Raw genomic sequence first — 24,301 nt, forward strand, 5'->3', positions numbered from 1 at the left:
AATTTTATTTTCCATTATCTATTTTCTAATATTCTTTCATGTTGAATTTCACTCTGTATTTCTTCCCTGTTCAGTAAGACACAGAATCTTCTAGAATCTGATCATTATTAGAAGAGGCTTCATCATTATGATGCTTTTGTATAATGGGGGCAGGGTTTGGTGGTGATGAGTACAAACCAAACCTCACTTTATGTTTATTAAGTAGTTAATTACCTCAAGAGCCAAGTTTAAAGGAGAATATTTTAAGTCACCATGTAGAAAATCTTGAAAATACTTTAAGCTGATAAAATGGGGTGATTTGTTAGGTAATATACTCTCTATTCCTAAAAAGGGCTAATGACCACTATTTTATTCAAGGATACTATAAAGGGTATTCCTACATTGAATGAGACATTATATTAATGACCTTTAAGACCATTTCAACTGTATATAACTGCGTGGTTCCTATATTACAGCAATAGCAGAACTGTCCATTCTTGTAACTTAAATAGAGTTTGGTGTCTGCTTTTACCGCTACCCGTGTTGACCCATTTCTACTTTTGTTCTTGTTTAAAATGAATTTTTTTCTGGATCTGGTGTTTCTTTTTCTTTTTTTTCCTCTCCTAGTTAAACTAATGACCCCAAGAAAAAAAGATGTGAAATATTTCTGGTATTTCAGAAGCCTAGTGAAAGCCATTGATAGATCTATACAAGTTAAGGGAATGACAGAATTGCTTAACTTCGTTAAAATAACTTCTTTCTGATATGCTGTCATATATGTGTTGTCTCTTTTAAAAGTAGAATCTGAGTAGTTATGTAACATGTAGCATATTTGACAAAATCAAGACTGGGGACTCAGGAAAGGAAAGGAAGTAAGAATCGCTAGGGAACATCAAACTACAACATACCTAATTCAAACTGAAAAGAGATAGTATTTCAGGGCAGCATTTATGAATTTGAAGGTGTTGTTTTTAGGAGTAGGCATAGCAACATTATGACAGTGTTCTGAAAATTAACACAGTTATCATTATACAAACAAATTCTTTTAAGGTTCTTTTCAAGTGTCATTAAGGTAAATAGAGTAAGCTTCATAGCTGTCAATTTGTGTGTGTATCGGTGTGTTTTAAGTAAAGACCAAATTAAAATTACCTACTGGTAGATTAAGAATCTCTAGGAAATTTTAGTTAGAACCTATAGAAGATTTGTGTCTACCTCTTTGATCATACGGCCGTACTTTCTATGTAGGTTTGGACAAATGTATTTGGATCAATATATTTATCTAGAGACACTTAAATTGTTGATATTTAAAAAAGCTATTCTTAAACAATATTTTGAATTAAGAAATTTCAATTGGCCATAGCCCTAGGACATTTGATATGGAGTGCAGTTTTACTTACACTTGTTATAAGTTTGTCAGCAGTGATCTGTTTGTGTAAACTTTGAGTCAAGAATGTTGAAAATAAATTTCTAATCCTATATCAATTATAAAATTATAGCTGTTCAAATTCTATTTCCTTGGGGAAGGGAAGGGAGAGAAGATCTTAAAATCTTAGAAACATTTTCTCCTACATTATGTTAGAAATCTTTACCAAGCCTGATACAATTAAAGGACTTTTGTTAATATCATATTTATTTATTTTATTTTATTTGGAGATGTGTTTGACAAAGTCACTCAGGTAAGGATGAACAGAATTGAGTGTCAGCATCTGTCATTGTCCAGTAGCAAACGCCAACAATTCTGAGGTCATATTGAAAGCACATAAACAAGACTGTGACAGATGTTGAGTTGGGTTCCCAATTCTTTTCTATTCAAGAGATTTGCCTGAAAGTTTCATGGAAGCTAAAAACTATTCCTAAAACTTGGCATCTCATCATCAATTCCAGTGTATGACAGGAATAGCTTAATCTGTTCCTATATTCACAGAAGTTTTGTTACCTTTTCTCCAGATTTTATGTTTATCTTGTTATTAGAAATTTCATTTATCAGGATTGTAGAAAATAAACAATGTATTATTCGATTTTAAATATTGTAAAGAATATGTCATAGTAATCTATAACTCTGTTGTGGCCCTTCTTTGCTATTATATTATTGGAGAAATTCCTAGAATATTTTAGAATTGAAGAGGTGTTGCCTCAGCTGTCTACAGTGGGAAATAAAGAAATTTCTTACCTATATGATTTTCTTCTGTGGCATGTTATGACAATAGATTTCTATTTGCATTCCGTTTAGCAAGGTTGAAAAAAAATCCTTTAAAAAATTCATGTGTTTCTGAAATGTCTCATCTGGAAGTTTTCTATTTCTTGTTTTCTTACCTCTTCCCATTAACTAGTTAATATCTTTATGTGAAAATGTATTTGGAGCATATGTCTGAGGACATAGCTACCAAGGCCTAAACTGACATTTTCTTATATATTATGATTATATGTTACTGTAAGTCCATCTTTCCTACCTTCAAAGTTTTGAAGATGTTTTGAATTAATTGTCCTACAGAAAATCTTAGTTACCTTGGATTAGGCAAAGATTTCTTAGGATACAAAATCATGAACCATAAAGGTAAAAAGTTATAAATCACACTTCATCAAAATGAAGAACTTACACTCTTCAAAGACACTGTTAAGAAACTGAAAAGATAGGCCACTGTTTGGGAAAAAATATAAAACAAATACTTGATAAATAACTCACATTCAGATTATTTAAAACTGACGCTATTAAAATGCTGACAGGGATGCAGAGCAACAGGACTGTGGATTGCTTCTGGAAATGCAAGATGTTATAAGCCACTTTGGAAGCAGCTTCACAGTTTCTTACCAGTTAAACATACACTTATATATGGCCCAGCAATGCAAGAGAAGTGAAAAAATATTTCTGTACAAATATGTGAATGTTTATAGCAACTGTATTCATAAGTGCCAAAAACTGAAAACAGTTCAAATGTCATTCAACTAGGGAATGAATAAACAAATTGTGTTATGCCCACACTATAGCATTAAAAACAGACTACTAATATATACCTCCATATGGATATTAATCTCAAAAGCATTTTGCTAAATGAATGAAGTCAGACATAAAAGATTACATACTATATAATTCCAATTATTTGGAATTTTGAAATAAAAATGTATAGGAACAGAAAGTAGATCAGTGGTTGTCTGTGGTTAGAAGAGGGGCTTAACTGCAAAAGAGCATAAAGAAACTTTTGTGGGTGGTGGCAATATTCTGTATCTTCATTGTGGTTGTGGTTAAAAGACTTCATTTGTCAAAACTCATAGAACTAAAAAGCATGAATTTTACTGTGTTAATTATTGTGATAAATCTGACCAAAAAAGTAATAATTCTCCTATAATTAGGTAAAGAAGGTAGACAATGTGTCTAAAATCATGATATTGTCAAAATTTCAAAAGAATCAGTGTCCCTGGCTTAGTAGTGTATAAGAATCAGAAATAGATTCTTGAAATGCAGGAGTAAAAAGTACAGAGTAGGTAAATTTAAATAATGATACAATAATAATTTGGTAATGATATCCAAGAGGATATAGTACATTTTTTGTATTTTAATACTTTTTGAAGAATGTAATTTTCTTTTTATTTATTTATTTATTTATTTATTTATTTATTTATTTATTTATTTATTTATTTGTGGGACAGAGAGAGACAGAGCATGAACCGGGGAGGGACAGAGAGAGAGGGAGACACAGAATCGGAAACAGGCTCCAGGCTCCGAGCCATCAGCCCAGAGCCTGACGCGGGGCTCGAACTCACGGACCGTGAGATTGTGACCTGGCTGAAGTCGGACGCTTAACCGACTGCGCCACCCAGGCGCCCCGAAGAATGTAATTTTCACTTAAGTTTAGAAAGTTGAACTCTTTAACCTTCTACTCAATTTAAATTTCATAAAAGAAAACAAGCCTCTGTCTTGTATTTGCAAGATATTAACCACAATGGTTTCTAATCCTTGATATACTTAAGGTGTTTTTGTTTTTGTCTTAGATTATCTGCGTCAAAGTTATGGGCTATCTATGGACTTCAATTCGCCAAATGATTATAATAAATTGGTGCTTTCACTGTTATCTGGACTCCCAAATGAAGTGGACTTTGCTATTAATGTATGCACTCTTCTATCAAATGAAAGCAAGCACGTCATGCAACTCGAAAAAGACCCTAAAATCATCACTTTATTACTTGCTAATGCCGGGGTGTTTGACGACAGTAAGTTTTAAGCTGAACCTATTGTATGATCAGTCTATAAAGGTCTTAGGGATTTTTAAGAAGGTTTTTAAGGAGAAAAGTACTTTTTATTAGTATAATAGCATTCTTTATTTGCTTTTATTATATTAAATGTGCTATTTAAGATAATGAATATTTGTTTCTTTAACTTTAAATATTTGAATAGTAATTACCTCACTAGAACTTTTGCAATAAAAATCCTGGGTTTTTCTTAGAGTAATAATATGGGTTTCTTGATGTTAGAAGATTGTTTGATACAGAATCCTGATAGAAAAGACTGGGACCTGCAAGAAATTTTTTTTTTTAGTGTGTGTTATAATTTTTAGTTAAAAGTTTAGGTCAATGTATTTAAATTTGCTGCCTAAATAAAATAAGAGTTACCAAATATTCCATATCCTTTTTACTTACAGGATTTGCTCATCAAAGATTTTCATAAGTTAAATTATATATGTTCTGTAAATCTAGGTTACTCTTAAGACTAAATTGCTCATTTCTCTAATTGTAGTTTAATAGGGATTTAGAAAATATGTTTCGAAATTTTTCCACTCATGGTTTTTCTTTTTAAAATATCTATGTTGGCTGAATGTTATTGATGTAAAATTTTTTCTTCTCAACCCTCCTTCTATTTGAACGCCATTGTAACCTCTTTTGCCAGCAGTATATACTACTAATGGGTAAGGTATGGGGGTAATCCCAAATAGGGTAGATAGCATGAATCAAAAGGAAATTCTGGGTGCACATAGTTACATGGAGAGAGGGATTTAATTTATCCCCTCAGGAAGGGACTCAGCTGTTCAAGACCAAACTTTGCATAATGTCTTTCCCAACAACTCAGATACATGAGGGAAAAGAAAAAAAAAAAAAAAAAAGGTAAGGTATTGATATATTGAAATTATTTTATCATATCGGCACTATGTATAGCACAGTAGACACAGTTTGAGAGAGAATTTCTTATAGTATTTTATAGATTTGTGACTATTATTGTTTTTATCCTTAAATAGTAACATGTTTGCAAATAAGTTCATTTTTCTGCAATTTGATTGGGTCAAGTAGTATACTTTTCAAACAATTTTATTTGGGACTAAGTAGTAGGATACCTTAGAATTTGTCAGGTACTTAAGGTTGTATGAAGGCAATTTTGAAATGTTTAAACAAAAGTGAAATTAGTTTTTTACCCTGCCTGAAAGTCTTGTTGGTTATATGAGGGAGGAACAAAGTACTTCTCAGTTTGAATTATAACTTTGGAGATATAAATTTGGTGGATTTCTGTCTCACTTTCATGTTTTATGGTTCCTAATATTTTGTTTGGGTCTTTTAAGGACATTTCAGCATTTAAATGGAATAAAGTTTAAATTTTTCACATTTAGAAACCTTAAAATGAAGTTTTTAGAAAAAATATTCTCAAACCAGAATAATTTTAGTGACATCTTGACCATTTAATCAATGAATAGGATTACATGTGTATATACAATAAAAGTTATCTTACCAGTTTTGCTTTACTGAGGTCTGACATTCTTCAGACCTAGTTTATCTTCATGCATTTTTTAGTCACTTTTATTAATCTTATGCAGTATAGCAATCAAAAACTAATAATCTAGCAAATGATATTTAAGGAATATTACTATCATACCAACAGTCAAAAGTTTAGAGTTCAGAGTACTTGGGGACTTTATGAAGACACTATACTTAAAGCAGTGATTTTACATTAGATCTCTGAGGATTATGAATATATTTGATTTGGTTAGGCTTTTGAGCAGTTTGATTTATTTTTAGGGCATGGGATTTTAATAAGAGATAAATATACATGACACTTCCTTTAGAAAATGTAGAATGTTTATATTTTTTGTATGTTTGAAGAATATAATAAAAATTCTATTTGACAAAAAGTGTAATTTTCCCGTCTTATATTTCCATCTAGTATTCTTTTCCCAGTGAAGTTTTTCTTTATAAGGTTTTTTCAGGACAAACAAAACCTTATTTCTCTTTAGTGGTATGTGGGCTTCATTTTTCTAATTAAGTGGCTATTTTATATGTCAGTGTGATATTTTATGAAATTCTTCCTTAGGTCATTGTAGTTTATTTACTTATTAAAAACTTTCACATCTATTCTGTCATATCTTCATGACCCTATTATCAATATTGAAATTAATTGATAAACTTATGTTAAAATTTATTCTTCATCCTTTTTAGTATGTTTAAGTGAAAATTCTTACTCTAACCTAAATACTTAACAAACTTTTGCTTAACTCACTATTAAGAAAATGTTAGGTCTAAGGCATAATAAGAATACAAAGATTCAATAAATCTTTTTACAACAGAAAATGTATATGCTGATCACAACATATCCATTAAGGATGCTTACTTTTGTTTTTTAAAGAATTATGTTCACAAAACTAGTTTTTCTGTTAACTATTGCCACTATATAGTTTTCTTTCTGTGTTCCAAAAGCAGTAGCTTTCATTAAAGAATTAATCTCATGGTTGACAAAAGCACTTCCCTTTTTTTTTTTTTAATTTTTTAAGTTTGTTTATTTTGAGGGAGACAGAGACAGCGCAAGTGGGAAAGAGGGAGAGAGAGAATTCCAAACAGGCTCTGTGCTGCCAACCTAGAGCCCAATATGGGCCTCAAACTCACGAAACTATGAAATCATGACCTGAGCCAAAACCAAGAGTCAGACGCTCGACTGGCTGAGCCATCCAGATGCCCCAAAAACATTTCCCTAATTTTTAAAGGCTTAATGCTTATTATTGTCCCACATTTGAGACATTTGTATCCTACTGCTTTTATTGTCTGTTCCCATAACTGATAATATGAGCTAGCAACATAAAGAAGAAATAAAATGATATAACATCTTCTTATATGCCTAAACCTTTGTTGTGGGGAGCTGAAGCGTTGGGTGTTATTAAGAAGGTTTTGAAATGCATGATTTGATTTTTCTTCTAAAACAACTTTATCAAATGTAGAGAAACTATAGTACTGAGTATGTTTCTTAGGGGAGATTTTATTTGTGGGAATTACTTCCAAAGAATGCCTTAGCCTATTTGAAATATTTATTACACAATCACTTTTGAAATTAATATACAAATTTTAAATTTAAAATTCTGGCAACCTAATAGCAATAGCATTAGTTTGACTTTTTTTTTCTCATCTACAAATTAAACCTAATGCAGAGTAACTGTTACAGTATTCTTTTTTTCTACATTGTCTGTATAAATACTATAAAAATGAGTTGTATATTTTTAGTTTGTAGAAAGATAAGTTTTCTTTAAATTCTGTAATTTAAAAAACTGTATTTCAGAAGAGATTATCATGACTTTCTATCATTTACTATGAAATAGTTTTTAGTGAAGAAGATACGTAAATGTACTTTTGCTTTTTTTCTAAACCTACATACTAAGGAAGTAAGTGAAAGAATAATTCCATTTTACTGAATATACTATTTATTCTTTTAGCTTTAGGATCCTTTTCTACTGTATTTGGTGAAGAATGGAAGGAGAAGACTGATAGAGATTTTGTTAAGGTAACACATAAATTAAAATATTGAGCCTTTGAAGTACATGTTGCCAAGTGCCAAGGATCAATGGCTGCTCATTTTGTATACATACTATTTATACTTCAGTCCTTAGTATAATACATACAGATACCCATGCAGAGTTGTGATTGAGTAAAAAATGCTTTGGAATAGCAAATAAATAAAGTTCTGTTTTTATTATACATTGATTTCTGAACATGATAAATCTATAACAACAGCAATAAATCTGAGAATACCTAGATTCTGAGCAGTATTCTAGCTAATTTCCTTAGGGTTGTTTTTCAGTTCACTTAGTCACTCTTCAGCTGTATCTAATATTTTACTTGATTTACTTGTTAAATGTTATTTCAGTGTCTGTGTTTTTAATTTTTTTTAAATATTTTGTTTAGAGAGAGAGAGACAGAACGCGAGTCGGGAGGGGGCAGAGGAGAAAAAGAGACACAGAATCTGAGGCAGGCTCCAGGCTCTGAGCTGTTACCACACAGCCTGACGTGGGGCTCGAACTCACAGACTGTGAGATCATGACCTGAGCCAAAGTTGGACACTTAACCAACCGAGCTACTCAGGCGCCCCTAGTGTCTGTGTTTTAATTTCTAGAACTTTTCTTTATATTTTTTCAAATTCGCCCTTTTGGTCTTTTATGCTTTTAATAATTCAAATAATGTATATTTAAAATATATTGTATTAATATTCAAATTATGTACAAATTAAATATATACATGTACAGCAAAAATTAAATGTATGTGTACAAACACACACACCTGACAGTTCTAATACTTAAGCCTCTTGCAACTCATTCTAGTCACTCTGATTCATGGCGAATTATTCCTTTGTTTTACAATGTTAGTTTATAAACTTTAGCAGACTTTTCTGTGGGATTTTTGTATAGATTGGATGAAGAGTTTATTTCTTCACTTCTTATTTGCATTTGCCAGTGACCTGAAAAGAAAAGCTGTCTAAATTGATTTTATGTTAGTTTCCTTATTGGAAATTTTCTGATGACTGTTGTAATAAAACCAAACCTATGGAGGCTGTGGAGCAGGCTAGTGGTGAAATACTTAGGAAACTGTTTTTAACTCAGAGCTCAAGTAGAGACCGTCAACCCCTTTTGCTCCCTGTATTTGAGGGTATTAGACCTTCCAATTTCTTACCATGATACAAAGTTGCATATTAATTCCCCACTTCACAAGCTTATCCGAAATCCTGTATTCTTTCCTCCCCCCTCCCCCGTCCCCATTAAAAGCCAAGCCTTTTGGTTGTAGTTAGGCAGATAATTTCTTTAATTCCAGAAAAATAGTGATTAAAGTTGTAAGATGCACAAATTGTGTATTTACTTATGCAGTCAACGATGGAGAGTGGTGGGGGGGGGTTGTCAGTATACTCCCTTGAAATCAAGAAGACACAAATATGTTGAAGAGGATTAGATGATCACCTCTCTTGCATGTTTTCATTAATTTCTGCTCTTTTTATTTCTTTTTGTACACTGTATTCTTTGGGTTTAATTATTGCACATTTTGTAATCTTGTGCTGGTGCTTAGATCATTGATTTTTGTTTTTATTTTTTCTAATACATACATTTTAATGCATACATTTAAAGCCATAAAATTCCTTCTAAGCACACCTTTAATTTTATTCTCCCAATTCTGATATTTCATGTTTTCATTAAAGGTCACCTTAAATTATCTTATAATTTTCATTATGATGTCCTCTACATGGATTATTTTGAAGGGAAGTTTCCTTCTTTTTATTTTTTTAAGTTTTTATTTAAAATTCCAGTTAGGTAACATACAATGCAATGTTGGTTTCAGGTATACAGTATAGAGATTCAATACTTCCATATAACAACTGGTGCTCATCACAAGTGCACTTCTTAATCCCCATCATCTATTTCACCCTCCACCCCACCCAGCTTCCCTCTGGTAACCATTAGTTTGTTCCCCATCATTAAGAGTCTGTTTCTTGGTTTGCCTCTGTCTCTCTCTCTCTCTCTCTCTCTCTCTCTCTCTCTCTTTGTTTTTCTCTCTTTGTATCCCTTTCCCTGTTTTCTTTCTTAAATTCACATATGAGTGAAATCATGATACTATCTTTCTCTGACTTCACTGAGCATTATATTCTCTAGCTCCATCCATGTTGTTGTAAAGGGCAATATTCATTCTTTTTTATGGCTGAATAGTATTCTATTGTATGTGTAGGTAGGTAGGTAGGTAGACCACTGTTCTGTATCCATTCATGAGTTGATGGATGCTATTTCCATAATTTGGCTACTTTAGATAATGCTATAAATATCAGGCTGCATGTATCCCTTTGAATTAGTATTTTTGTATTCTTTGGGTATATACCTAGTAGTGCAATTTGCTAGACCATAAGGAGTTCTATTTTAACTTTTTGAGGAGCCGCCATACTGTTTTTCAGAGTGACTGCACCAGTTTGTATTCCCACCAACAGTGCAAGGGGATTTCCCTTTTTCTACATCCTTGCCAACACCTGTTGTTTGTGTTGTTGATTTTAGCCATTCTGACAGGTGTGAGGTGAGATGTCATTATAGTTTTGATTTGTATTTTCCTAATGATGAGTGATGTTGAGCATCTTTTCATGTGTCTTTTGGCCATCTATGTGTCTACTTTGGAAAAATGTCTGTTCATTTTTCTTTGGAACAGTGTTTTTTGCCCATGTTTAAATGGATTATTTGGTTTTGGGTGTTGAGTTTTACAAGTTCTTTACATGTTTTGGATACTAATCCTTTATCAGATATGTCATTTGTAAATATCATCTCTTGAAGGGAAGTTTTTTATATCCAAAAACATGAAGTTTTTCCGGTTTTCTTTTTCTTATTAATATCTAACTGAATTTCACTATGCAGAAACAATATACTCTGTATAATCTTAAACTTTTGAAATATTTTCACTATTTTGTTAGCCTCACATTAATGAGATTTCATAAACACTATTCACATTTGAAAATAATACATATTTGGAAGTTGTTGGATGTGAATTTCTATGTATGTCAGGCCAACATGGTTAATCATGATACTCCTGTTTCCATATCAGTACTCTTTTGTCCATTTATTTCTTAATTTATGGAGAGAGGTATATTAAAAACACCTAATGTGATTATTGATATGACTTTCCTTATAGGTCTATAATTCTGTGTTTTTATATTTCAAGACTGTTACATAGTGCACACTTACAGATGCTATATCTTTCTGGTCAACTGAACATATAAAGTACCTTTTTTACCTTTAAGTCTACTTTTTTTGGTCTTAAATCATTATAAAATCATCTTCCACTTGGCTGTGGTTTGTATGGCTCATATTTTGCCTTGAACCTCTCTTTTGGGGAGAATGCAAAAATAGTAACTTTAATTTTATTTATTTATTTTCAGGAATAGAATTTAGTAATTCATTTACATATAACAGTGCTCACCCCAACAAGTGTCCTCCTAAATGCCCCTCGCCCATTTAGCCCATCACCCCACCCAGCACTCCTCCAGCAACCCTTAGTTTGTTCTCTGTATTTAAGAGTCTCTTATGGTTTGTCTACCTCTGTGTTTTACATTATTTTTGCTTTCCTTCCCTTATGTTAATCTGCCTTGAACTGTCCTTATTTATCCTTGTATTTTAGATTTTTTTTATATATAAAAACATACATTTGGGCTTTCTTCCCCCCAGTGTGAAAATCTTTGTTTTTAAATTTGTGCATTTATTCAATTTATTTTAAATATAATTTTGATATGATTGTGTTTAAATATGCAGTGTATTAAATTGGTCTCTATAGGTCCTGCCTATTTGGTTTGGTTTTGTTTCCCTTCCTCCTTTCTTACTTTTTTTTTCAATTGATTTGACTGAGTATTGTTTACTCTTCAGTATTCTGCATACTGTTACTTTGGTATTTTATACTTTTTCTGTTCTCTTAGTGATTACACTAGAGATTATAATTTTATTTTATTTAGTTATTATTTTTTAAATGTATATTTATTTATTTTGAGGGAGAGAGAGCATGTGAGTGGGGAAGGGGCAGCGAGGGGGGAGGAGAGAGAGAATATGAGAGTCCCAAGCTGGCTCCACACTGCCAGCAGAAAGCCCAGCACAGGGCCCGAACCCATGAACCATGAGATCGTGACCGGAGCTGAAATCAAGAGCTGGACACTTAACTGACTGAGCCCCAAGATTATAATTTTCATTATTACTAATTTAGTAAATTAGTACTTTTACCACTTTTTAGATAATGCAGGGACACTAGAACAAACTCCCATCTCCATATACTCACTTTTGATGTCTATGTATTGCTCTTGTTATACATTACTTTGTTCTTTTTCAGACCTCTTAAAATAGAATCTTAGGCCATTGGTTTTAAACATTCCTTCTTGTTTAATGTCAGCATATAAAGCTATAAATTCTGATAAACTGCTTGAGATGTATCCCACACGTTTGCTTATGTTGAGTTTTCATTATCATTTAGTTCAAGATATTTTCTCATGTCCTTCATGATTTCTTGTTTATGGGTTATGTAGAAGTGTGCTGTTTAATATCTGACTGTGTTTTCTTTCAAAGTAGCTTTTAATATTAGTATTATTGTTAAAGTTATTACTCTTATCTCATTCCATTGTTGTCAGAGAACATATTCTATATAAGTTCTTTTAAACTTACCAGGATTTGTTTTATGGCTCAGCATATGGTTTTCATGAATGTTTCATACACACTTGAAAACATTGTATGCTCTACTATTGTTGAATGCAATATTTATTAATAACAAGCCAAGGTATTTGAGTGTTCAAAATTTTTGTATCATTATTGCTTTTATACATAATTGTTCCAGGATTTCCTGGGAGATGAGTGTTAAAATTATCGACAGTGTGAATGTTTCTGTCTCCTTTTAGTTCTGTCAGTTTTTGTTTTTGTTTTTGTTTTTATTAAGTGTTTATTCATTTTCGAGAGAGAGGGTGACAGGATCTGAAGCAGGCTGTATGCTGACAGCAGCTAGCTCAATTCAGGGCTCAAACTCACAAACTGTGAGATCATGGACTGAGCCACCCAGGCAGCCCAGTTCTGTCAGTTTTTGTATTTTGAACCTCTGTTATTGGTTGCATATACACTTAGGATTTTTACATTTTCTTTTTTTTTTAATTTTTTTAACATTTATTTATTATTGAGAGACAGAGAAACACAGAGCATGAGCAGGGGACGGGTAGAGAGAGGGGAAGACACAGAATCTGAAGTAGGCTCCAGGCTCTGAGCTGTCAGCACAGAGACCAACACGGGGCTCAAACTCACGAGCTGTGAGATCATGACCTGAGCCGAAGTCAGTTACCTAACCAACTGAGCCACCCAGGTGCCCCAGGATTTTTACATTTTCTTGATGATTCAGCTTTTATTTATCAGCATGAAATATTCCTCTGACCTCTGGTAATATCCCATTTTCTGAAGTAACTTCCCTGGTATAATTTATCTATAGCAGCTTTCTTATAATTAATGTTTTCATGATATATCTTTTTCCGTCTTTATGCTTGTCATCTGTGGTTTTATATACAGTGTTTCATATAGACATCTTATAGTTGGGTTTTGCTTTCCCCTCTTCCCTCACTATAGTTTTTCTGTAATTTATTACTTTTCATGAATGTGTTCAGACCATTTATTTATACTTTATGAAGTTATTGATGTGGTTGAGTTTTGATTCTTAGCTTTTATTTTCCTAAAAATTTTATTTTGCCTTTATGTTTGAAAGATGTTTTTGCTGAATATAAAATTACATGTTTTAAGGGTATTATCTGAGTAGTTTTAGGGTAATGTTTCATTGCCATCTGATTTGCTTGTTACTGACAAGAAGTCAGTTTTATTCTTATTATCTTGTGTGTGATGTGTTTTCTTTGACTGCTTGTAAGGTGTTTGCTTAATCATCAATTTTTATTTTGGTTATGATGTGCCTTGTTGAAGTTTTCTGCACTTTTCTTGCTTGGGATTTATTTAGCTCTTTTGGTTGTAATTTTTCATGAAATCTGGAAAGTTTTGGCAGTTATGCCTTGAAATATTTTCTTTCCCTTATTTTTCTCAGACTATATTCATACAAATGTTAGACCATTTATTGTCCCACAGGCCACTGAAGTTCTGTTCATTGTTTTTAGACCTTCTTCTCCTGTGTTCTTCATGGATAGTTTCTGTTATGTTTAGCCCCTCTAGTCATGTTTTTTATTTCAGATACTATGTTTTTCTACTCTAGAGATTCTATTTGATTCTCTTTAAAAACATCCCATTTTTCTAATTGTGTTCATACTTCCCTTTACATCTTTGCCCATATTTGGTAAAAAAATAAAATTTTATTAAAAAATGTTTTAAAATCTGTCTGCTAAATCCATTATCTTTATTACGTCTGGATTTGTTTTTTGTTGAAGTATTTTTGTCTTAGTTATGAATCATGTTTCCTACTTTCTTTGTACAGACAATAATTTTTTATTAGATATGGATATTACAAATGTTACATTATTGAGTATTTGGATTTTGGACTTTGTTCTGGCATGCTTTTTAATTGACATATGGATTGTGACATATTGATCCTTTAGAAGATTGTTTTAAGGCTTTGTTATGATTGAGAGAAATTAGTCTTTAGCACTAGTTTATCCTTATTCCTAAGGCATGGCTTTGTTTGGATTTTGACTGAATTAACAGGGTATTTAATGAGTTTTCTCTGTTTTGTGAATTGTCCAGTATAGCTCCTCAGTAGTTTTTCTCTACATTTTTATTTTTTTATTTTTTTATTTTTTTTTGGCCTGGTGTTTTGGAGTTAAGTCATAACATCAATCAATTCAAGGCAGTCCTGTGCAGAGTCATGGAGTTTTCTCTTCATTGCTCCTCTTTCTTGCAAATTTGCTCTCAAATTCTAGTTCTGTTGGCCTTGATCAGTTTCCTCAGCTTGCTGTGATCTCTTAGATTTATTGTCCCTTTGCTGTAGTCTAGAAAGAGCGTCCTGTAAAACTATGGAACAGTCATTGGACTCACTTCATTCGTTTTCCCTATTTCAGTGATTAGTTTTGCATTGCTGTGTTGTCCAATCTCTGAAAACAGTTGTTTTATACATAGTAGTTTTATGATAGGAAGAGGACTACTGAAGTACCAGTTACTCCATTATGGCCTGAACAAAAGTCTCTTGTAGACATTTTGTCTTAGATTTTAATTTTATGTGTATTTGTACCTCATAAGACATTTTTAAAGTAATTCATTCATTATCTTGATTTAAACTACATCTACCTTTTCATTTATTTTTCTTTCATGCTGGTTTGTAGATGACAAGTTTTCTCAGTTTTCGTTTGCCAGTTTTCATTTTTGAAGGGCAATTTCACTGTATAAAGATTTTAGTTTGGCAGATCATTTCTTCCATCACTAAGAAAATGTCCCATTGTCTTCTGGCTTCCATTATCATCATCATCATCATCATTATTATTATTATTAATTTTTTTTTACAAAGTCTGCTGTCATTTTAGTTGTCCTTTTCAAGATTATCTGTTCTTTTCTCTGTCTTTGCATTTTAAATTGGGTTTTGTTTTGGAGGGTTTGTATGTGTGTGTTTTAATTTTTTTTTTTAATGTTTATATATTTTTGAGAGAGAGAGAGAGAGAGAGAGAGAAAACAGGGGAAGGGCAGAGAGAGAGGGAGACACAGAATCCGAAGCAGGCTTCAGGCTTCAAGCTGTCAGCACAGCCCGACATGGGGCTCCAACCCATGAACTGCAAGATCATGACCTGAGCCGGTCAGATACTTGACCAACTAAATCACCCAGGCGCCCCTGTTTTGTTTTGTGTTTGCTTTTCAGGTATTTTATTATTTTATTGTGATGTTTCTACACATCTTTATTTCTCTTTCTTCAGAGTTTGGAGTGCTTTTTAAATCTGTAGGTTAACATCTTTCAGTTGTTTTAGAAAATTCTTTGCCTTGTCTCTTCAACTATTGTTTCTGCCCATTCTCTCTCATCTTCCTCAGGAACTCCAATTACCCTAATGTTACAACCTTTCACTCTATGCCCTGTGTCTTGTATGCTTTTTTTTTTTCATCCTTTTGTCTCTTTTTGCTGACAATTTGTTATTTTCTTCTGCACTCTCTTTTAGTTCACTAATTGCTTCTTGAGTCGTATATAATCATTTGTTAGATTGAGTTGTCTTTTCAGTTCTAGAAATTCTATTTAGCTTTTATATTTTTTTAATATTTATTTATTCAATTTTTGAGAGAGAGAGACAGCATGAGTGGGGAAGGGGCATAGAGAGAGGGAGACAGACTCCCAAGCAGGCTCCACATTGTCAGCACAGAGCCCGACGTGGGGCTCGAACTCAAGAACTGTGAGATCATGACCAGAGCCAAAATCAAAAGTCAAATGCTCAACCAACTGAGCCACTCAGGCACCCCAGTTCTTATAGTTTTCATTTATTTGCCAAATTTTTCGATCTCTTATTTCTTTGAATTTATTATCTGTGATCATCTAACATTCCATGTCTGATATCTTTGTTATTTGGATTTCCTATGGCCCTTTTTTCTTGTTTATTGAACATTGTTTTGTTTTTTTTTTCTTCGTATGCCTAGTTCTTGTTTATTCTCAAACATTTTCTATCGTGAGTTTTTTGAGCAGTGGATCCTTTTGGTAGTGGACTTTTTCTCAGACTAGTGACTTTAAATGCAAAGGAATCTTCATTCCAAAAAAATAAAATAAATTATTTTGAAATATACATACTAGAATGCTTAAGAGATGAAAAGCAAATAGTCTGTGTGCTTCTTTATTAGTTCAAAGGTAACAAGATAATACGACCCTAAATTAGTACAAAAGTAACAAGATAATAGCACCATAACCCCAGGTTGAGAAACTCTAGTCTGAAATGATACCTTATTTATAACTACCTTAAACTTATAAAAAGTTAAGCATTTATGTCAAATAAATAAATATATAACATATAATATCTACATGAATTTTTTTTAAATAGAAATTTTATAGAGTTATGTGTGACTGTCTTTAAAGTAATAGAAGAGTTGTTTTCAAATGTCAGAATTAAGTATTATAATTTCTTTTTACAGTTTTGGAAGGACATTGTTGATGATAATGAAGTACGTGACCTCATTTCTGACAGAAACAAGTCTCATGGTAAGTCAATAAGAAAAATTTTAAGTAACTTTGACTATCAATAATAATAAATGAAATATTAATTTAAGTAAAATGTGTATTTTCTATTACAGAAGGTACATCAGGAGAATGGATTTGGGAATCGTTATTTCATCCACCTCGAAAGCTGGGCATTAATGATATTGAAGGACAACGGGTACTTCAGATTGCAGTGATTTTGCGAAATCTTTCCTTTGAGGAGGGCAATGTTAAGCTCTTGGCAGCTAATCGTACCTGTCTTCGTTTCCTATTACTTTCTGCACATAGTCATTTTATTTCTCTAAGGCAATTAGGCCTTGACACATTAGGAAATATTGCAGCTGAGGTAAGCATGTGACAGTAACTTAAAATAGTTTTAATAGTTAGCAATGATATTTACTTTAAAATTTTAGTATATAGGATTATTATATTTGCTATACTTACAGAATATGAAAGGCCTACATACAGTTTTGCCTAAAGTGGTATGGTATCACACACTTTTTTAGAAAAAAGAAATATTTGAAATGATGCTCCAGATTTAGTGATGGCTATTCTCACAGTAACTACATTTTTTAAAAACATACGCAACACTGTTGTTAATTTTTATTAAATTTGACGTTTACAACAGTGGAAGAAGCCTGCCTCAACAATAGTGTCCTTTCTTTTTTCCAGCTTCTATTGGACCCTGTTGATTTCAAAACTACTCATCTGATGTTTCATACTGTTACTAAATGCCTAATGTCAAGGGATAGATTTTTAAAGATGAGGGGTAAGCGCTTACTTAATTTTCTCACTGTATAACACACACAAAATTTTTATCATCTGTTAAAAAACAAATAAATGTTTGTACATGTATGCTTTTCAGGCATGGAAATTTTGGGAAATCTTTGCAAAGCAGAAGATAATGGTGTTTTGATTTGTGAATATGTCGATCAGGACTCATACAGAGAGATCATTTGTCATCTCACTTTACCTGATGTGCTGCTTGTAATCTCAACACTCGAGGTGCTATATATGCTCACCGAAATGGGAGATGTCGCTTGCACAAAAATTGCAAAAGTAGAAAAGAGCATAGGTAAGACTAAACCAAAGAAACATTTATTTTCCTTATTGAGGAAAAAAAATATTTAGTCTGGTACTGTGCTAAATCACAATTGATATTTAGGATGTACTGTTTATTTTGAGGGGTCATTACCCATTAGATACACTTGTTTGTGCTATTCTTTTTTGCCTGTTTAAGATTAGCGAGAAACTTCTGTCATATGGAGACCAGGGTGTATGTGGCTACCAATAATTCATGTCCCTTTCTGTATTTCTGTTACTACATATCAGATTTCAAACCAACAAAACTGCTGTCTCTGAAGAGCAGATCTTTCAATTTTAAACAGTCAGCTGCTACTATTAAGCAACTGAAGCTGAGTGAAAAAGTTTCCTTGTGTTCCTAGAAGTTGCTGGTAGTGCTGCTATCCTTAAAATTAGTGAACTTAACACACCCTTAGTGGGTTGTCAGTTTTAAACATACTTATGAAAGTATATCATGTTAACATTTTACTCATTGATTAAAATGATTTCTGTCTTTGGTGTAAATACTAAAATCAGAGTTAATAGAGATTTGGCTTGCTAGTACTATTATTGAGAAATTTAAGATGTTACTTTCCATATCAGTGGTTCCTAAATCTGGCTACACATCAGAATCAGTTGGGAAATTGTTTAAAAACAAAGATGCCAAATCCCCATCCCAGAGATACTAAATCAGTCTTCAGAGATTGAACCTAACTGTCTTTTTTAAAGATCCACAGATAATTCTGATGAACAATGATTTGTGGACTGGCATTTGAGAAACAGTTATTCTATACAGCATGTGTTTTTCAGCAATGTCATTGTTTGGTAATATTATTGATTAATAACTATTGGTTTTTAATTTATTTTAGACATGTTAGTGTGTCTGGTTTCTATGGATATTCAGATGTTTGGCCCTGATGCACTAGCTGCAGTAAAACTCGTCGAACATCCAAGTTCCAGTCATCAAGTTTTATCTGAAATTAGGCCACAAGCTGTAGAGCAAGTCCAAACCCAGACCCATGTAGCATCCACCCCAGGTTAGTGTTTTTACATAATGTTTTTTCAGTATGGTTAATGGTGTGTAAGATGTAATACTAAGGATAAATTTAAATATGCAGTACAGGAAACTGATATTGTATAGTGGAATAGGCTAAAGCAGAACTTGAGTGTGAGCTTTAATTTCTTAGATACTATACATTCCAGGAGCAGTAGGACCAATGTAAGTCAGAGGAAGAATAGTATAATAGAGTTTCAAAAAAACATTTAGAGGAGTGTGAGGGATTAGATATTTACAACTGTGGGAACAAGATGAAGTGCCCCGATGGACTTATTTGTGATTTTTGTTCATTGGAAATTAATACACCAAGAATGACCTTATAATTATAATTCTCCTAGCTGATCATACTAATACATAAGTATAATATATCCTAATAACTTTCAGTTTTGGACCAGAAACCATAGAATCAGAGTCTTGGATTAGACACATGTGCATTTGTACACATGACGCATATATGGACATGTATACCTGCACTTGTGCACCCTTCCTCGGGGCCCTTGGGTCAGTTCTGTTTAACTCAAATGTCTTTAATTGGAATTCATACCTGTCAAATAATGATCATTCTCTTCAGTCCTTGGACTTCTTTCTCCTATCTCAATATGAGTCAGCATTTTTATATTTTAGCACTCTCAGCTTTTTTGGGAGTGCTTTTTTCAACTTCATTTGTCTTAAAACAATCCATCTTTCACCTCATCTGCTCTTTCCACCTCCTACCATTCCCAAGACATTTTTCTTTCCTTGTATTTTTTAATATAGGATATTCTTTTCCTCAGTTGATCGTATTCTCACTTTGCAATTAATATGGAAATCATGTGGCATGGGTTTCTTCAGCTTCTTACCCCTTCACTTACAAACTTACTAGCGTCTGAATTCATTTTCCTTCAACTTCCCTTTGTCTTCAGAGATGTCAGCTTCTTCTGAATCTGTGCTCTGAATATCCATCTATCTCCTCATTCATATATCTTAAACCTCTTTATCTTTCACCTGCTTCTTCCTTTCAGCCTAGAAATACATTTAGCTCATTTTCAACTTCCCTCACAACCTTACAGCAAAAATCTCATTATTTTTTATCTTTAACTACCACATCCATTTATTCACCAAATCTTGTTGAATCTTTCTAAATACCCTGGCATCTTCAGCTGCCAGTGCTTATGGCCCAGTTCAGACTTTCATCACATCTCTCCAGCTCCTTGTTCTGCTCTCATTTAATCATGGTCCCAGTCTCTCCTCTTCTCTAACTTATAGAATCACAATTATATACTCTATTCACACAAAGTATGTAATACATATCACATACTTTATTGACTTCCACTGCATCCTTCTAAAGTATATGGTAGAGTTGTATCATATGTGCATTTAACTTACTTGATATCAACTAACAGAATTGGGCAAATTATAAAGCATGAAAACAGTAGGTAATTTTGACTACTAATCTAGTTAGTACCTTTCACCCACAGGCAATAGATGTTAAATAGCCAATGCATGTTGGGGAATCAGTGGTCAAATATTAATAGTTTCTCAACCTTAACAAAGAAATGAAACAGTTCATTTTGCCAGTTAGGTGTGTGGTGGGAGTATGTTCTTATCCTTAAAGAAGAAACTAGAGATTAAATTAATTGAGGGCCGTAGAGAAACTATGTCCAACAAAGAAAGGAATTAATAAATTATCATTGATAACCTGAAATATAATGGTCCATTTGAAGAATATTTAAGGGTAGTTTTGATGAAGGCTACTGTTTTTTGCCTTGTCATTGACCCACTAGTGACCTTAACAAATGAAGCCACCTCCTAAACTAAGATTTGGTCCTCATTTAGCAAACGGACGAAATTAAATGATGAGCGTTTGTGATATGTGTGTGTATATACACACATACACATATATATATATAGTAATTCATTGATAGAGGTGGGAATAAGCCTGTAAAGACAACCTAAGAGAGTTCATCTTTGAGCTGATGAGCATTTTACTTTATTACTAGCTCATCATGAATGACAACTTTTAATTGTTTTATTAGGTATCATTCATAGTGTGCCCCCCCCCATTGTTTGTTTACTACTGCTTTCTTATGGAATGGTCCTCTTCAAACTTTTTGCTCACTTTTCCTCATCACTATGAATACTTATATATAACCTTTCACCCACTTTTAATTTGAAATCTAAATTTCTTCATTATAACTTAAATAGTTGTAAATAAAATTTTTTGTTTATATTAAATTGACATTTTAAAATAAAAGTTAAAATACTTTTTGTATCCAGTATCATCTTGATACTTACCAACATCCATTTAAAAAAATATATAAACTCTTCATATCGGAAATTTTATATACCCTCTTTCTCCTTGAACTCGTATCAGTACTTCTCAGCTCTAAATGTAGACATTTTAGTTTAACTTCTTCAATTTCCTGGTGCTCTATGAAGTTTTAAGTGTTTAAAATTTTATCATTACGAGTTTTAGAAATCAACAGTATGTGAAACAATACATGACAAAGTAGCTATTGGAAGTTCATCTCTTAATGAGGTGGACGAGACTTTTTTCCCTACTTCTCTGTAAAGTGTTAACTCCAGTGTGTGCCAGAATGAATATTTTTTATTGCTTGAGTGAAACTGGGTTCAACATTAATTCTATCTCTTTTTCCTTTTTATAGATTTAATTTGAAAATCTAGTTCACATCAGTAAATAGCTATGGTTAGAACTTAGTAATCCTTTGGCCTTCAGAATTATCCAAAATTATTAAGATTATATTTAATGATCTTCTGACGTGAGTTCTTTGATTTTGTTGAAATCAAAAAAGTAACAACATATGACTCAGAAAAGAATTTGATGCCCAGTCAGTACATGTACTTTTAAGCTTATTGAAAATAATATTAAAAAGATATTAATAAGATATGACTAGAAGTTATACTCACTGACTGTTTTGCTTAGATACACCTTATTTAACCTGATACATTCAAGAAGTATCAGCACACCAGTTCTCAAACTTCAGGGTGCATTAGAATCACCTGGTGGGCCTACACACTGATTTCTAGGCTCCATACCCTGAGTTTCTGATTCAGGTGGACCAGAGAATTTTAATGTCTAACAAGTTCCCATGAGATGCTGATGCTACAGGTCAGGGAACTATGCTTTGAGGACCACTGGGTTAGGAACTGGATATATTGTTTGAGACCGATATAGTTTTTCGATAAGGTGCTTTTATCATGTGCTTTGAGTAGTTTTGTGTTAAAACCTTGGAACTGCAGATTTACCTCATTCAGTTATAGAAAATGTCTGCCACATAACCTAACTAATAGTCTTTATTATCAAAAGGATCTTGCTTAATCAACCTCATTTTCCATTATTTTGATAAAGTCCAACTTTATTTTTCAACCCAAGAAAGTGTGGTTAATAGGTGTTCCCATGACACGCTCCTTACTTTGTAATTCTAACATAGTTAAGCCATGACTTTGTCATCTGAATGAAATAAGATGACGCCACCTTCAGTATTCCTTTAAAAAATTTATCTATGCTTTACTTATACAAGATTCGACCTGAAAAGTAATACCCTTTTTGACAGTAGTTGAAGGATAGAGGAGGGAAGGACATTAAACAAAAATTGTTTTCACTCTGTATTTGAATTCAGAACACACCAAAGCACCAGAATACTCAATATCTAATGCCCAACATTGCTCCTAAATATAATATGTAAAGCATAATAAAATATAGACAGAAAGCCCTACCATAATACCTTGGTTAAAAGAAGCTTTGTGGTTTGTAATAATTCTGATTCTCCCTTTGGGGCCCTAGAGGTTTTTGTATCATTCGTCATCATTGTTATCATCATCATCATAGCTAACATTTATATAGTGAAAACTATGTGCCTGGCATTGTTTTAAGTGGCTTCTATATAAACTCCTCTAATCCTCATAATGACCTATGAGGTCAGTGTTACTTTTCCACATTTTATGGACAGAGAGGTTAATTAACTTGCCCACGGTTACACAGCTAGTGAGTGCTGGAACTCTAGAGCCAGCCACTCTGGCTCCAGAGCCATGTATTTAACCATAACTTGCATTGCTCTAAAGGATGGATGAGATGTAAGACTCTCTGTTCCAAAATGGGAGAAGGGCAGTTTTAAAAAGGAATATATACAAAAGTTGAGTATCTGGAAATTGATAATTTCAACATCATTTCTAATGTTTCACTCAACTAGTTGTTAATTGATTCAGGAGATTTCAGTCTGAGTAGGGTACATAGTACAATCATAGTACAACTGATGAAGAAAAAGGAGGAAGATTTCCATATAGGTACAGGCCCTAGAAGGCTATTTTCTGTCACTGTGTCATCAAGTTAGGAGAAGAAAAGATAAGCTGGGCTTGCACTAGGAAAATAGTTTGGGTTCTAATTATTTTGTTCTGTTAAGAAACAGCATGTCACAGTATGGTATCTGAAATATGACAGACCTGGATTCAAATCGGGTACTCCTAAAAGAAGGCTTTCCAGCTATACACAGTTCTGCCATTTCTGTCATGTGTTCTTTTGCAAACTTCATCTCTGAGCTTTATTTTTTCATTAGCAAAATGAGGGTAATTAAATTTAGGCCTACAAATAAGATAAAAAGAAACAATGTTTTGTAAATGTAAATGGCTTAATACAGAGTAAATGTTCATTAAGTGGCTGCTATTAGCTCTTATCCCAGTGAAAGCTTGGGGCTTCATCAAACAAGTCAAGGATTGCTTTAGATCATTCACAGATTTGACTGTGCTCTGGAGCTCCTTTGGTTCTAATAATTTAGAAATACACTTGTTCTGTTTGAGGATCCTGAGTTTTGCTAAAATGTTATTTGAAAAATAGTGGGTACATTTTATAAGTTTAAAAACTATTTGAAGCAGTATAATTTTTAATTTTATAAATAAAGACTCATATTTATAACCTATTATCATATGACTAAGTTTATGTTATATTTTTCATGTTTTCATTAGTTCCTTTATATATAATACAGCAGAAAAGAAAACATTTTTCTACAGATCTACTCAACTTGTTAGAAAATAATAGATTATTTAACATATTCATTGGATTTGAATTGTTTTAAAATATATCATAAGTAAAATCTCAGAAATTGTTATGCATCTTAAGATGAACAGCTAGTACTCTTTCACACAACCATCTTGCCTCTCCTCTGACAATAGGTATATTTTAAAACTATTATTACAGTAGATTTTTTTTCTTCAGAAAAATAATCTTAGGAAAATCCTTCTTGAATGTGGGACTTTAAATTAGTTCACCTTTTTCTTCACCTTTTCCCAGATGTGTTATATATGCCACTTAGAGAGTTAATGTTAATCTTTTAGATTCAGAAG

At 32.6% G+C, this 24,301-nt stretch overlaps 1 protein-coding gene across 6 annotated transcripts in view; it reads left to right on the plus strand.

The window, feature by feature from the left end:
• ARID2 (AT-rich interaction domain 2) overlaps positions 1–24,301 on the plus strand; it is a 178,707-nt gene that overhangs the window by 90,717 nt on the left and 63,689 nt on the right. For 5 of the 6 annotated variants that reach the window (XR_006219909.1, XR_006219908.1, XR_006219907.1 and 2 more), the window contains exons 5-11: positions 3,967–4,185; positions 7,656–7,723; positions 16,782–16,848; positions 16,941–17,191; positions 17,518–17,614; positions 17,711–17,920; positions 18,777–18,944. Coding sequence is in view for 1 of the 6 variants with exons in the window: in XM_042992142.1 (XP_042848076.1) it covers positions 3,967–4,185; positions 7,656–7,723; positions 16,782–16,848; positions 16,941–17,191; positions 17,518–17,614; positions 17,711–17,920; positions 18,777–18,944 (1,080 nt within the window). In the remaining 5 variants the exon portion in view is untranslated. Of the gene's footprint in view, positions 1–156; positions 306–3,966; positions 4,186–7,655; positions 7,724–16,781; positions 16,849–16,940; positions 17,192–17,517; positions 17,615–17,710; positions 17,921–18,776; positions 18,945–24,301 lie in introns of those variants that run through there. The other variant, XR_006219911.1, reaches the window with a different exon arrangement.

The sequence above is a fragment of the Panthera tigris genome, chromosome B4 (assembly GCF_018350195.1).
Source record: "Panthera tigris isolate Pti1 chromosome B4, P.tigris_Pti1_mat1.1, whole genome shotgun sequence".
Lineage (NCBI taxonomy): Eukaryota > Metazoa > Chordata > Mammalia > Carnivora > Felidae > Panthera > Panthera tigris.